The 14,859-nt window shown below is 49.1% G+C and overlaps 1 protein-coding gene across 6 annotated transcripts in view; it reads left to right on the top strand.

Moving 5' to 3' along the window:
* The window catches only part of Amph (amphiphysin), a 229,947-nt gene that overhangs the window by 151,076 nt on the left and 64,012 nt on the right, over positions 1-14,859 (top strand). The window contains exons 8-10 of one of the 6 annotated variants that reach the window (XM_077628321.1): positions 2,267-2,938; positions 5,739-5,794; positions 12,583-12,828. In XM_077628321.1, the coding sequence (XP_077484447.1) occupies positions 2,267-2,938; positions 5,739-5,794; positions 12,583-12,828 (974 nt within the window). Of the gene's footprint in view, positions 1-2,266; positions 2,939-5,738; positions 5,894-12,582; positions 12,829-14,859 lie in introns of all 6 variants that reach the window. The other 5 variants (XM_077628320.1, XM_077628326.1, XM_077628325.1 and 2 more) reach the window with 5 other exon arrangements.

The raw sequence follows: 14,859 nt of genomic DNA, 5'->3' as shown, positions 1-14,859 counted from the left end.
CAACAGTTTTAAAGCAGCAAAAACCATGGAACCACAACTGAAAGTAGCTTTAAACTAGCAGAAGACATTACCAATGACAAATTGCATCACGAGCAGTACCGCCAAAACTCCTGTGTTGAATGCCTAAACTGGTGACTGTAAACAATAACCTTATTCATGAAGTGTCTGAAATGGTCAATAACATGGTTGAATTTTGTAAACAGAATATCAGGGGTCCAGGAGCTCATATGTGTATCCTAGCCAAGCTTGCAGGAAAAAAAGAACCAAAGGCAAAGGATATGCACCCGTTCCTAAGATTTCTCACAGTCTGAAGAAGGTAGCAAGCAAATATGATGTGCCTGTGGTGTTCAAAGCACCACAAAAATTGATTGGGTTTTTGTGGAAGAGTAAAAAATGGGAATCAGTACACAGAAAGGGGTGTGTCGAGTGTGCGAAGGAAATCATGTACAAGATTCCATTGTTATGCAAGGAGTGCCACATAGCAGCAGTCAGACAGATGCGTCAACATGGGGCTCAGAGATCACTGCAGTAACTGCAAACAGATAACCCACCCTGACATCACAGTGTGCGCAATGCCATCCAAGGCTCCATGAAACAGCTATCATTGCTAAAAGGATTCAGTGGGAGAGAAAAGAAGCATTTGTAATAAAAGCCAGGGTAGAGAAGTGCGTCAGTGCACTGTCAGTAGGGCTCTCAGAGGGCAGGGTTGAAATGGTAAAAAACGAGTAGCGAGGCTGTGGAAGCTCCCATCACAATGCAGTATCATGGATTTTAGTGACTAAGCATTCTGTACACTATAAAAAACAGTATGACCACTAAAAACTGGGTGTCTTCTTAATGCGATTTTTAAGATAGAGAACCTGATAGCATTTAGGTTGCCTTCTATAGTGTCTACTGTGAGTAACTATAAACTCCACTTGGAACGGGTTCTATTGCCATTATATGGTCAGCATGAGTCATAACCTGCTAGAATGTCTGAGTACATTCCATTGGATTATCCTATGGGATTATACTAATCCACACATTAATCCAACTTAATCCACCCACCAATCCACAAATTAATTCATTTTTTGGGTGAATCTACTTCCAAAATTTTGGGCGTCCGTTTCAATATTTCGGAATATTGGGATTTTGGCAGGTGTTCACCGTGGTCGCCTGGTATAGTGGGCAGGTTGCTCACAATGTGGTGGCCAGGTTGCTACCTGTCCTGGTGGGCATGTTTTGATGATGTCACAAGGTCACGTGACCTCTCTCGACCAATCGGCAGCCCGTCGGACCAGATTATGATGAGATCACGAGGTCATATGACCTTTCTCAATGAATAAGAGAATTTCGTGACAGAGAAGCCAGAAATTTTTTGTTAAAATGGCTCCCTGACCTTGTCAAGCTGTGTTCATAGCTTGACAAGGAAGCCATCAACATTGTACCAATGTTGAAAATAAATTTGATTTCATTTGATTTGTTATGACAACCTCAGTGCTATTGCATTAATTAATAGTTGCATGTTTGAACAGTCCACTTGTGTTTACCTTTTTCTTTCAAGTGTTGAGTTTCAGTTGGCACAGTGAGAAGAAGTGAAGTGTATCTTCTGGTCAGCACGTTTTCTGTCACCTGGATAACTATTATTTCCTTTTGGCGTCATTCAGCCACCTTCTTTGATGCCCTCGGTGGTTTTAGTGCCTTGTTTTTGGCAGTACTTGTCTGTCTTTGTGTACAGCAGGGGCAGAAGCTGGGCAGCATCCAGGTTAAGCCTCTGTTTATGCCATTTTCTTGTGCTGTCTGTTTCACCTCTAAGTGCTGGGACGGAACACTGATCAGGCTTGTAGTCTATATTGTTCTGTGCTCTGCATGCCGCCATCAGAGTTTTGCCTTTGGAGTCTTTTTCACAGCTGGCAGTGCTCACCTAGTGTTTGCCGTCAAAAGAAGTGCCAGATAAGCTGATCTGTGGTGCCATGATGATGTAATTGTCGTAAAGGCCAGTGCCCTTATGCAGCCACTGCGTTGGCTTCAGTTTAGTGTGGAGGCAGGCACTGTAAAACCAGTGAAACCGGAAGTTGTAGTGCACTGAGCCACTGTGATGCGTTTGCCATTGCTCGAATAGCTGCTGTGCCATGGAGGCTGGTTACCCATTTGTTGACTGTGGTAGTCAGCAGGAGACGTGGATGGGAAGAAAAAAATGTGGGCTCTCTTTTCTCTTCTCTCTTCTCTCTCCCTTCCTCCCGCCGCATGCTCTGCTTAACAACACCCCACCCTTCTGTCTGCAAAGGCGCTACTCGTCCGCGACCCGCATTGATTCACTTTCGCATAATGCCGACCTGACCACGGCCCACTTCCGAAACCACACGGTGGGGGTGGGGCTGGTGTCACTGCAGCGATCGCAATCTGACCGCCGAGAGGAGCGGCCCTCACTGACCACCAGAGTGGATGGCGCTCTTGCAGCCGCGAACGACACAAACGATTACCGAGGAAATGCGCGTAGCGGGCCTCCGAACCACCCGCCTAGACGCTTCTCGTCATCCGATGCCTTCCGGCAGTGGGCGGGAAACCGAGCTGCTAACGACCTGAGACGTGAGAACCGGGGGAACCAAACTAGCGACTCGCCGCAGCCGAGGCAGGAAGAAGACGGCGACTTGGAGAGCAGCAGGGCAATCACAGCCCAGTACGCTCGCATCAGGCGCCATTTGGCGCAGGGACCTGATCATCCACCTAAGAGGCCAGCGTCAGTGGACTGCGGCCCCAAGTACTACCGGCGCTCGGTAGAGCGTGGCGGGAACCTGCTGGAGCGCAGGCAGGTCGGCGGCAGCTTTATCTCGCTCAGTGCAGCGGACTCAAGGGGGCCAAACAGGCCTGTAGAGCTGTACCTCGTGGTCCGGCCGCCCACGGGTGCACGACCACCACAGCCGCCGCTGCCACAGGAGGCACCTCCCTTGGAGCCCAGGTATAGACATGTCCAATGAGTGCTCTCTGGGTTCTCGCTGGGCTGTTGTGTGCACGTGGTGTGCGGTCTCTGAGCCGGTTTGTACACTCCAGAGCAGGCTGCTTTCACTGCACCCTTCTTGTTGCCACCATGGCAGAAGGGCTCGAATGGCATTCCAAGTGGTGCTTCCGTTGGATTTCATTTCTCTTTCCAGTGGCTAGTGTGCCATCTCTTGTCGTGGGTCTGCTTATATCCAACAAGTGTCCACTGCTGTGTGCAGCAAGGCTGTTGGCCAATCGGCATTATGGGCCTCTGGACAAGCGATTCACATTTGCCTTCATTGTCGGGATGCCATAAACCTGCCTGGCTGTAAAGACAGAGACATAGCATTAATTTGAGGCATGCCATTAGAGCTGAAAACGTTCTTCATCCTGCTCGCAGAATTCTTCAAGAGGCAAATATCTGGACTCATATTTGGCATGAAGAGCAGGAACCACTCGTGACCAGGACATTTAAAATGTCACTCTGTTCACTCGGCTCTCTTTCTGTCTTCTGTTCATTAACTGTTTCCAGAGAAAAAGATATTGGGAACCTTTAATTAAGCCTTCAGTTCTTTCAGTGCTAATGTCTTTCTGACCAGTGGCACACGATGGCGTGTCACAACCATCATAGTAGTAAGTTTGGGGGGTCAAACAAGAGTACTTGAGAAATACTCCCACCAGCAAATATTTCTTCATTGCCTGCAATAAGGAAGGAGTGGCACTTGAAAGTGAGAGATTCAACACATAAACAAAATTTCACCACAGCAGGCTTCTGGCAAGGAACAAGTGTGCAGATTTGTTATAAGCAGCCCTTCTGAGAAGTGTAAAGGGCATTACCCTTGGTGTAATTTTCCGCACTGAAATGATGCACACGCCGCTACTGGCGACGCTATGATCAGTCTGAGTTGTTATTATGCGGAAGCTTACAGTTGCCATTTCAGGGTCCCTGCCTTTCTCCAATTCAAGGCTTATTTAGCGTAAGTCAAAAGGTTTATAGAGCAGCAGGCCATACAAGTTGGTGGACTTCCATATTTGCGGCCAGTGCTTCAAGAGACAGTGCAGAGAAGAAATGGACAAACATGGCACTGATGTCTGTATCGTTAATCTTTGTCTTGCCTCTAGTAGCGGTGGCTGAAGTTGGACAGATGGTGACGGCCGTGATAGTTTTGCGTTTAATATGCTGCTGCTGATTAGTGATAACTTCCAAGGAAATATGGTACAGCTGAAATGTCAGGTATTGGGCTACCATCCACTTCTTAAACTGTTGCGAAATAACTGCTGTGACCATCTTGACTGTGTCTTTTCCTCTTGGCACATGTGGGCCCTGCACAAACGCAGTGCAATAATACAAGCCTCTTGAAGCACGAAGCCAAACAAATTGAAGGCACTTTGACGATGAAATTATGTTTTTCTCTCACATCTGGGTGTGGTTGGCAAGGTGGAAGCCACACATGCAGATGTGGTGCAGCAGACATTCCTTAGGCTCATACTCATGAGAGGGCCCGCTTGTCCTCATTAGCAAGGCGTTTGGGAGTGTTTCATTACCTGACATAAAAAAGGCTGTTGCTGTCCCACTGGAGCCATGAAAGTCGAAGCAGAATTGTGGGCAGAACACTGTTTTGAATACGCTTTATGGGGTCATTGTCTTCTTTTTTTGTTTCAACCATGTGGTTCGCAAGAGGAAAGGCTTGGATTTATTGGCCTTCCTTGTCTTGTCTCTGCTTGCGCTGTTTCTTTATTGATTTAGTATGGTTGGCTTGTTCTCACGTCTAGCTGACCTCTTGTGGCCTCTACTACCTGTGCAGGCTTGGGAAGTCTATAGAAATTAGCCTCTATGAGAGTTGGCAAAGTGCCAATCTGAGCCTTGTGAAGCTGCTCCTGGTTCTACTTGAAATATACGTTTTCATAAAGGAGCCTTCTCTCTCTACCCCTGGCTTCTTGCCATGGAGGAGTGCTCTCTCAGTGATGCTCTGCCAAGCATATATATGCAGCTCCACAAAGTGAGCTCGTCATCTTCAGGCCTCTACCAAATGGAATTAGTGTTGTCCTTTTTCGCACATCTGATTCCACTCTGTATATCTGCTGATATAGCAGTTTGTGCGTTCACTCAGTTGTTACCAGGGATCATGTGATGACTTTGGTGCTGATGGAACCACTGATCTGCCACTGCTGCTTGACAGCTCCAGTGCCACAGATAAGGTTCAGCACATGGCCTTCCTCCTGTGTTTGTTTGTGGATGTCTTCACAAAATTTTGAGCCCATTTTAATATGTCAGAGGTCGGAAGGGGGTTCCAATGGCTCTTCCAAATTCAGCCTTCACTAGCCTGTAACATTCGCAGTACCAGAGCGCACACACAGAGTTGTCCACCGAAGCCTTTCGGCGCTAACAAGCTGCCCAGTGCTTTAGGATTACTAGTTAACCCTTTGAGCGGCTGCACGTGTCATTCCTTAACCCACTGTGCTCATTGCATTGAACTAGGCTGGGCCTGTGGCCTTCCTCTGCTTCCTGATGTTAAAATCTCTTCTGGCACCTGGTGTCTTGTGCTAACACTGTAGCCGCCACCTGAGGCCCCTCAGCTAGATGTGTGGTCGCTGTCCTGAGCTCCTTTCCCACTGCCCTCTCCTCGTCCTTTGCAGCATAGGCACCGCCAGAGCAAGCGTTTAAGAGAGGCGCGCAGTGCGTGGTGCTATGGTGCGCACGTGACCCGTGGTCGTCACTCAGCAGCCATCCTGCAGCTCCCTGTTTTCTTTCCCCGTTTTTTTTTTCTGCCCCCATCTAGTTCGGTCTCCAAGGAGGCGGACACCCGGCCCTACGAGGAGATCGAGTTCAAGAAGGGTAAGAGCAATCGTGCCAGCGACATTTCCATCAAGGTTACCGAGACAAACGGCCAGCTCAGCAGCCCGTCCCCCCTGATGGTGTCGCCCGTGCGCAGCGGTGAGTACTGCCCTGCCTGCCGTGCCCATCACTGCCGCCTCTGAGGGAGATGTTTGCCAAAAATGTCCAGGCTGCAGGGTTCGCTGTTGAGTCACTGGTGAGGATATCAGCTGCAGGTGTGAGGACGGGAGGCGTGCTCATCTCCAAGGGATCTAGTAGAACTGCGAGGAGGTGACCTGCGAAACAACTGGACAGCAAACCCTGTGGGTAGCCGAGCACCTTTGACAGACACTGCAGGACGTTGACCTCAACATATGCCGCACGGCTGAGACGGCTGTGTGTGTCAAGTTCTGCACTGGAATATTCAGTGTCTTTAGTGGAATCCACCCAATTAAGCGCAGCCATGTGGCTACAAAGGAAAGCCATGCAGCTTTTGCACAAACTTTTCTGGGGATGACCACTGCCACCGGAAGATGTGGCAGTTACCTAGGTCAGCACTTTGTGGTGTCGGCGTCCTCTGTCTGAACTGCTTTCACCACGTCATTCGTGTCGCATTAAGACAAGCCTGATGTTACGTTGTCAAGGCCATGCTAAAAAGACGGCTCACCGTCGCCAAAGCCATTCATCAGCGTTCAGAGAACAGTGTTCCGGTTCATAGACGAGGGATGTAATTACTTTGACGAATGCTCATACCTGCAACCTGCATTCATAGTCGCAGGATTGAAGCCCATTCCTCGGAGACCTGGCTGCAGTGAAGAGCGCGACGGGGTTTTCAACACTGCACGGCGCAGTGCTTCATGCTTTTTTCGAAAGCGTTGGCTGCTGCACGTGCTGTGCCATTACAGGCTGCGATGTGACCTACAGGTGGATGAATTGCATAGTTTTAACAACGACAGACGAACTGAAACAGGCAAATAGCACTTCGGTTTGTCGCTGTCAAAATTGTGCATGTACTGCGTGTGCGTGACGTACAGCCTTGCTTTTGTCTAACCGTGTACTCTGCGTGGCGTGAACGCTGTGGCTCCGGCTAGAGCAAGCTTAGGCTTGGAGAGACGCCTAGCTTGCATCTGTATCATGTCGTTTGTGTAGCTCTTGTTGCGAACATGCGCCACACTTCTGTGATAGAGTGAGGCACTGGCCCCTTGCGCTTCTGGTAACTGCAACACCATGGCTGCACTCACCAGACATCTTGTGACAACTATTTGTAGAGCGCCTAAACTGCGCTGTAACCACTTGAGGCGTGACATCACGTGCACTCCAAGGGTGTACTGATCCAGGTTAGGGACATATGAACAGGGCTTTCGGTTGGGCTGCCAGGATATTTTCTTGCACGGTATTCCGCATGCTCGACTGTTTCCACTTGTCCCAGATATGGTGTTCAAACCGCATGGTTCAGCACTGTAGACATGCACGGTCTGTGCACAATAATGTAGAAAGCCTGGCTTGCCATTTTTCACTTCCTGCCTTGGCTTGCTGTAGTGAGTCATTAAGTGTTGTCATTCGCATGAGGTGTCGCTGAGGCACATGTCGTACCAAGCTGCCTTTTTCAGTTTCTGTGGTGTGGGGTGGTTTCATATGTCAGACATGTAACCTCTGCCGGCATAGCTAGCAGTTGGCACCGTGATCTGAGCTGCTTGATCCTCAGTGAATGCCTTGTGCACATGCACCTTGTCACTGCTGTGTGGGGAGTTGGGCTCTTCTCGAACCTTTGGATGACTCCATCGGTAAAGACAGGTTAGTGAATTCCACTTTTAAAGGTCGCATGATTTTCTGCATGATTTAGTTCGTGACTTGCGCGCAGTCTGGAGTTTTACTGCTAGGTTTGTCGTTAATTATAGTCCCCTCCGGATCTGCACGAGTCTTAAAGTGTAGGCTAATAGTTAAAGTGCGCATCAACTTTTCTTTTTTTTTGTAGATCTACAAATGACTATTCCTTAGTGACCGCGTGTTGTGTGTCAAAAGTTTTAATCGCTGAAGAGGCGTGCATGATACAAAGCGACAAAATAAGTGAATGTTTGTTAATGCTTTCTACGCCGCTTCTCTGCGTGGCTTTTCACGGGTTAAATAGACTCCTCAAGCTCAAGCTTGGCGGTGCAGTAGTAACGCCATGTGGATCCCCTTGTGGGAAGAGGCGGACTACTGTCTGCCAGGCAAGTAACATGAAATGCAGGGGCATAGAGCATGGACCGCTGCAGGCCACAGATTCAGGTGTTGCCTTTGTGGTCGGTTGTATCTGGCTGTTCTTTCATTCCATCTGGCAGCAGAACTATTCGTCATATGAGTCAAACCTGAGGGCAGGCCTGGACTCCAATGAAGTAGAAATGCGCCGAATGCGCAATCTCATTTTTTCTCCATGCACTCCAAGGCAATGTGTATTTCAATAGGTAGGTTTAAACAGACATGACAGGATTGGAAGAGCACACCTGGCGAGAGTTTGGTATCCGGATGTAACTTGGAAAATATTGTGTCAGCACTGCTAGCGATCGCTAGCTTCGCACTGCGATAAGTGAAGCGGTGCCAGGCGATTTATGCGGAGGGGCCTCTGTACGAGGATCATGTAAGAGTGTGGGGGCAATGCAGGACTTCTTTTGCTTACCATTAACTGTACCAGTACTTGCCTGTCAAAAGCCTTGCTTGGCGGAACACTGTCTGGTGAGGGGGGAAGTAATGTAACAAATAGTTTTGAACAGCTACTGGCCAAAGAGAAAAGAAGCAGTTGACGGGTTGAGTTCTATGCGAACCCTAATCCACAACGAACAATTCTTTGCTGATCTGATGGATATTTTCACCGCGCTGATGATTTATTTTGCAATGGGATCTCACTGCAATTGCCGTTTTCTCTTCCCCTTCTGTCTGGTTGCCTGCAGGTGCTTTATGATAGAGTTTGACAGTGTTGTGTACTTTTCTTGCATCACTATGGTGTTACTTACTTGCAAAAATGCTAAATATTTGTCCCGTGTGGACCTCTTCACAATCGGTGCACAGGTTACTGTAGATGGCCCCAGCACCCTTGGCGCACGGGAATGAGCCTCTGATGTCTGCCAGCTCTGTGCGTAGCTCCCTACTATAGGCACATGTTCAGTATGCACATCATGTTTACGCTAGACATTTGTTTTACAGCGAAAACTTCTAAGCGCCTTCATTCGTCTCTTTGTTTCACATCATAGTAGTAGCATGTCACAGTCATCGGCGTGACCAATGGGCGCGTTGTCATGGGAACCACTCGGAGGGTGGTTGCCCTGGAAGGTGTGACATGAGTGGAGGAATCTGCAACTGGTGGGGGGTTACCATTGAAGGAGGAGGCTATCGTGTTGCACGGAGGAAACGCCAACTGGAAGGTGGATGGAGGCTATGGCAGGAGCATAAAAAGGCACAACTGGTGGGTGGTTGCCATACGAACCAGCCGAAGGGCCCTGGAAGGATGAGGGTATGACAGGAGTGTAGGGAGCCGTATCGGAGGGTGGGTACCACAGGAACCATCCGACGGGAGGTTCCCATGGAAGGAGGAGGGAGGATATGGCGAGAACAGGAGATTGTAGCGCAGTCCATCTGTGGTGGCTGCTGCAAAATGTGCCGCCGAGAAGAGGGTCATCGGCGGTGTCGCGCGCCTAAACTGGAGAGGAAAGCTAGTCGAAAATCAAGTATTTCTGAAAAGCTGAGAAAGTGCGCTCTAGAACTATACAGACATGAAGTCACACTCGTGTTCTCTACCTGAACATTTTGTAAGATATAAATACCTTAACAGCTGTCGCTGAATCTCGCATTACATAGTGGTAACCGTCCTGTCAATTCTTTATTCGCATCAAAGATGGTGATGCTGGGAGCGCGGTAAAAGCCTACAGAGCTATTGGCTTGACAGGTGCCAAGCCTGCCTTATTCCCGGTATGGGCATACGGAGTTGGAGCGCGCTCTGCTTTCGCATTGTGTCGTGGTCTCCAATCAGTTTTTGTGTGTGTCCGCATTGCTTTCTTGGTGGCCTTGTGGGTGGAGTTCTTGTGGTAGGCATTTCATTAAAGGTCGCTTGAGGCTGGCTACGCCAGAGCACGTGATATTAGCATGATCCACCAAGCATGCTGCCTCATGCCGTTTGTGTGCTATTGGATGATCTAATTCAAAGTTTGTAGGTACCTTCGTGTACACATGGGCTATTTGTAAACGCAGAAGGATATATGCAAGTCATGGAGCACTTTACTAGCACATGTCAAGAAGACAGTCTTCTTCAAGTTTCCCTTTGTCCAAGATGCAGAAGCTAGCCGATCTGTGAAAACTTTCTAAGGGTTTGGACTCTATAGTTCAGCTGGCTGTGGTGACATAAACCGAGTTCCCCAGTGTGGCCCCGTAGGTTTCTGAATGGAGACGTCATGTGAGAAATAACTGTTTGCCAGACATCTAGATGGTGTCCGATTTTGATGTGTTCTGTCTTTGTCTAAGAGATGCATGCACACTGCTAGCTCAGCTTGAACGCTGGTGAAGAGTGGATACATAGAATGATGTGAGCACGTCGTTAGAGGAGGGGCGGGGAGCTGAGAGTCAGCATCACCATTCTTCCATTCTTATGCTCCAACCATAAATTGGTGGCAGTAATACATTAGTTCAACGAGATGCAATTCTTCCAATAAGGGAGGGTTCTGAATATGTTGCAGACACTTTAGCAGGCCAGACTTTTCTTGAGGTAGGGCCTCATGTCAGCTTGCAGTCTGTGGGAGTGGGTGAGTGAACAAGATTTTTATTGGGGTATATGTCAAGTCTGCATAGATCGTGGCCACTAGCTTCTTGGCACTGTTCACCAGCTACCGCTGGCTGGTGGCTGTGGTGTCGGTGAAGCATTCCTTCTAGGTGGTCAGTGATGGACTGGGAGGAGGAGGAAGAGAAAGAGGAGGAGGAAATGCAGGGAGGTTAACCAGTTTGCTACCCTGCACTGGTGGGAAAGGGATGAGGGGATGCAAAGGTGAGGGAGAAAAGCGAGTGATAAGAAAAGGCAGAAGGTGAAAAAGCTTCGGCAAAGTCACAGCCTGTGGTGCAGGCCCAACACTCTTAAGAACCGCAGGAGGGCCTGGCAGGCCGATGATCGCTGCGGCCAGTGTCCAAGAATGTTGAACTCCATTAGCGGGCGTGGATCGATGTGTTCCAGTGCATGGCATAGAGAATGTCTTTCAGAACTGTATGCTGGGCATTCACAAAGAATATGAGATATGGTCTCATTGTGGCCACAGATGTCACATGCAGGGTCACATGCATGCCCATGCCGATCACAGTAGGGCAATGCTTTGTGAATAGGACACCACCAAGCCACAGGCAACAGAGCAAAGTTGCCCCATGTCGTGGCAGGCCAGATGGAAGCCGTAGCTTCAGGTCAGGATCCAGGGGTAGTAGACGCGGGTTCAGAAACCGGCCGGAATTCCACAAGGCAAGCGTGATCTCCCATGCCAGTGTTTGAAGGGACTGGGAATGTGTGCTTGAGGGTAGAGGATGACATGGCATTTCTGGATTATGCGCAGGGGGTCGGCTCATCATCGCAGTGTGTACACCGCAGTGAATCAAGAGTGGGCTTAAGGGAAGAGTGGCAAAATGGTGTGGGGTATGCAGCGAGGCGAACCTAGGCAAGCTAGGCTAAGGAAGAGGATGGGGATTGTGGGTGGTGTTGGCCCCTTCGTGCCCGGGGCGAGCATGAACTTGTGGGGAGTGGAGTGCAGGTAAGCTTTAGCAGGAGATGGAGGGGCGAGTGTAGCCAGGTGCACTGTACCTCTGTGGTGGCTTGCAGCCCTGTGCAGCAGTGTGACATCTTTTTTTAAGGCTTTTCGGAGCGGACGATGTCTTCGCATGCGCGGAAGTTTGCTAAAGGCCCTATCTCATCTTGCATTCCCTTGTGGAGTACCTGGACTGTCTACTGCCCAAGCCATTCTCTGTAGATCTTGACTGGAACCTGAAATGTCAACTGTTTCCATAGCATGATCATTTCTAAGCCCAATCTTGATGCACTGTGTCTGCTTGCGAGCTCTGAGGAATAAACATGTCATCATCATCCTTCGATACAGTTAACAGTGAAAAGGTTAACATCTTTGCAAAGTACCCTAATTGCATTTGTTGCCAGTTACACAGATTTAGACACACACAGAGAAACGAAGAGCGCACCTTGCTGTTTAACTTGTTCGAAGATAAAGTTCCGGAGTGTTCACGCGCGGTCGTATCAGCTAAGCTCTCACGCATGGACATGGAATGCCCGCTATACAGAAGGCTGCAGGATTTGCTGTTACGTTCCATCTGCGCCTGTATACTTCAAGCAGCAGCTCGTAAACAATTCTCAGTCCATGGCAGGTGATAAAACACCAACCGAATGAGTGATGACCGCGAGAAACAATTCCTTGCGCAGAAATCTAGGTGCCTGCACAGAGCGCATTTGCTGGCTGAGATGTCGGAGACGGTGTATTTGTTAATTTATGGTCCACATTCAACTTCAGCAAAAGCATGATCGATGTGCACAACTTGTTCAATGCGCCACGCTTGAGATAGCAGCTGCTCTGACGATTCACACTGTGGTCCAGTGTACAGCTAAGCTAACGATCAGCAGCGATCAGCAGCTGACCTTGCGAGTGGCAGCGTCCATGCAGATCGTGGATTAGGCGCCGCCTGGCCGAGGTTTGGGAGTCTATCATGGGCATGGAACGGGGCGTGCATGGTAGAGGCGCGAGTAGGGGAGGGGGGGGGCAGGGTGGCAGTGTGCTGTACGGGCACCATGGGGACCAGCGCAGATCCCCAGTGCGTGGCGTGCGGCACTAGCTCCCGCATGAAGTGCATCTGGCTGAACGACGCCGAGTTCTCTTTCCTGCGCTACCAGCCATGGCAGTGCCTTCGCTGCGCTGTCAACCACTCTTTCGAGGCTGCGCACCCGGGTGGCCCCGCGCCTCGACGCAACCTGTGCATCTGGTTCACACGAGTGACCCGGCTCAAGGCCAACTACACCGAGCTCCAGTGCAAGATGGTCGCCGGGGCCGAAGGTCAGCCTCGCTCCCCACCCCTGTCCTGCTGCTGCAACATCTCTGCACTTGTTATTGTCGTGAACGCAGCACATTTGAACGTTATTTCTACGAATGCAGCACCTCCGCACAACATTGCCACAAACAACACAGTACCACTGTGCCTCGCATCGCAGCTCTTGCATTCAGATACAGTGTACACTGTAGTTCGGAGCAGTGTAAGCCTGGATGGACGCTTCACACGTTGGAGGTGCGTAGCCGCACTTGGCATGCTACACCTGTCTAGAAGGGCAGTGAATAATTCGTCATGGTTGATATGACGGCGGTTGCCAGTACAGAGGTTACGGTGGCCAGTGAGTGCCAACTGTAGGAGCGCATCTTGTAATTCATTGGTTCTCCGCTTCATGACGTCAAAACTGGCACTGCAGTTGTCTGCTGCTTCTGGTGCTACTTGACCCTGCTATCCTGTGCCCTGTTCATTAGTAAATGCTACCTAGAAATGACCTTTAACATAGAAATAAGCAGACATAACTAATGTATTTCAGTTCTTTTACTTCAGTCCTCCGAAAGTCGGATGCCAGCATATCTGTGTCCTCCTACAGCATTTGGCTGCCATGTACAAACGGACAAAAATTGTGTTCCTGTAGTTGGGGATCTTGATGCAGTTTGTGATGGTGCAGAGCTGACACACCTTAAATATGCTGCTAAGGCTAGAAAGAGAACCAGCTATAAGGCCATGATCAGCTAAGAACAGTTCAAGGCGCAAATAGGTTGAAGGGACTGCATTTCATCCCTGTCTGGTTTCACTTATACTGAAGTTATGTTTGTTTAAAGAAAACCAATGCACCGAGCAGCAGTCTAGTTTCAAGGGGTGTAAAACACCATGGAAAAAAGTTGAGCTGCCTATCACTTGCACTTTCACTTTTTCTTTGCGCTGCTGGTTGCCTATCTAGCAGGGAACGCGAAAAACGGCATCGACAAATGAAACCTTTCTTTTGATGGCTTGGCTGTCTTGAAAACAAAATGATCGGCCCACTCATATAAACATGGTGAACATCGATACAAATATCTGCTTCATTAGGGTGGACAGCAGATCTGAGTCATATATTCTTTAGAACACTGCAGCAGTAAAGAGACAAAGACTCTGCTTGCAGCACAAAAAAAAAAACGCTATTAACTTTGGCTTCAGCAGTAAAATAATCGCTTTAAGCGAGAAACAACTGCACTGCAAAGTAACTTGTGTAGCAACAATATAGTATTTAGAATGAAAAAGAAACAGCAGCCACAGCACGTGGCACAGCTTAAGAACCGCAGCATTGAGCAGCCAGCAGATTCACATGGTTATTTTAGTGACTTCATTACAGAAACTTGCCAAGCCAGTTGGTACATGATTTTTAAAGATAACATCGCACGAAAGACTGGACCGAGAATAGGGCACATGCACACACACAGAGCTGACTGACAACTGAAGGTTTCGACTAAAATTTGAGTTTGGGCTAGTTGGTTCATACTTGAAGTCTAGAGTCTGACGGAAACCCGTCTGGTCGGGATGGTACATGACAAAAGAAGAAGGCGCCGACCAAAAGAAAAGATGGGATGACGTTTCGGCTCCGCCACGGGAGCCTTGTTCACAATGAGGCATAACGTAGCTTCGTCCTTTATTTATACACGGCGCATGAGCGACCCCAGACACCTGGCGTAGATTGGGGGCAAGTTCCCGTCATTTCGATTGAGCATGTGCGCTGTCGTCTGAATAATCAGTGATTCCAGATAGAGCCGTGACTTGCTGTCCCTTTCTTTTGCAATCGCACGTGCCTCGGCCCAGTCTGTGTTGTGTGCGGCGGAAACCGAGTGCTCGGCAAGCGCATTTTGACCTGCGCGCCGGTTTCTGACGTCACTCTGGTGATCCTGTATTCTTCGTTCAAAGTTACCCAACTCGCCGATATACACAGAAGGGCAGTCCGCACAGGGTATCGAATACACGACACCTGGGAACTTTTCTTTCTTTAGCTTGTCTTTGACGTGCACAAGCTGACTCCTCAGTTTTCGAGC

The sequence above is a fragment of the Amblyomma americanum genome, chromosome 6 (assembly GCF_052857255.1).
Source record: "Amblyomma americanum isolate KBUSLIRL-KWMA chromosome 6, ASM5285725v1, whole genome shotgun sequence".
NCBI lineage: Eukaryota > Metazoa > Arthropoda > Arachnida > Ixodida > Ixodidae > Amblyomma > Amblyomma americanum.
The sequence above is the reverse complement of the archived record's forward strand: the minus strand, read 5'-3'. Positions and strand labels throughout refer to the sequence as shown.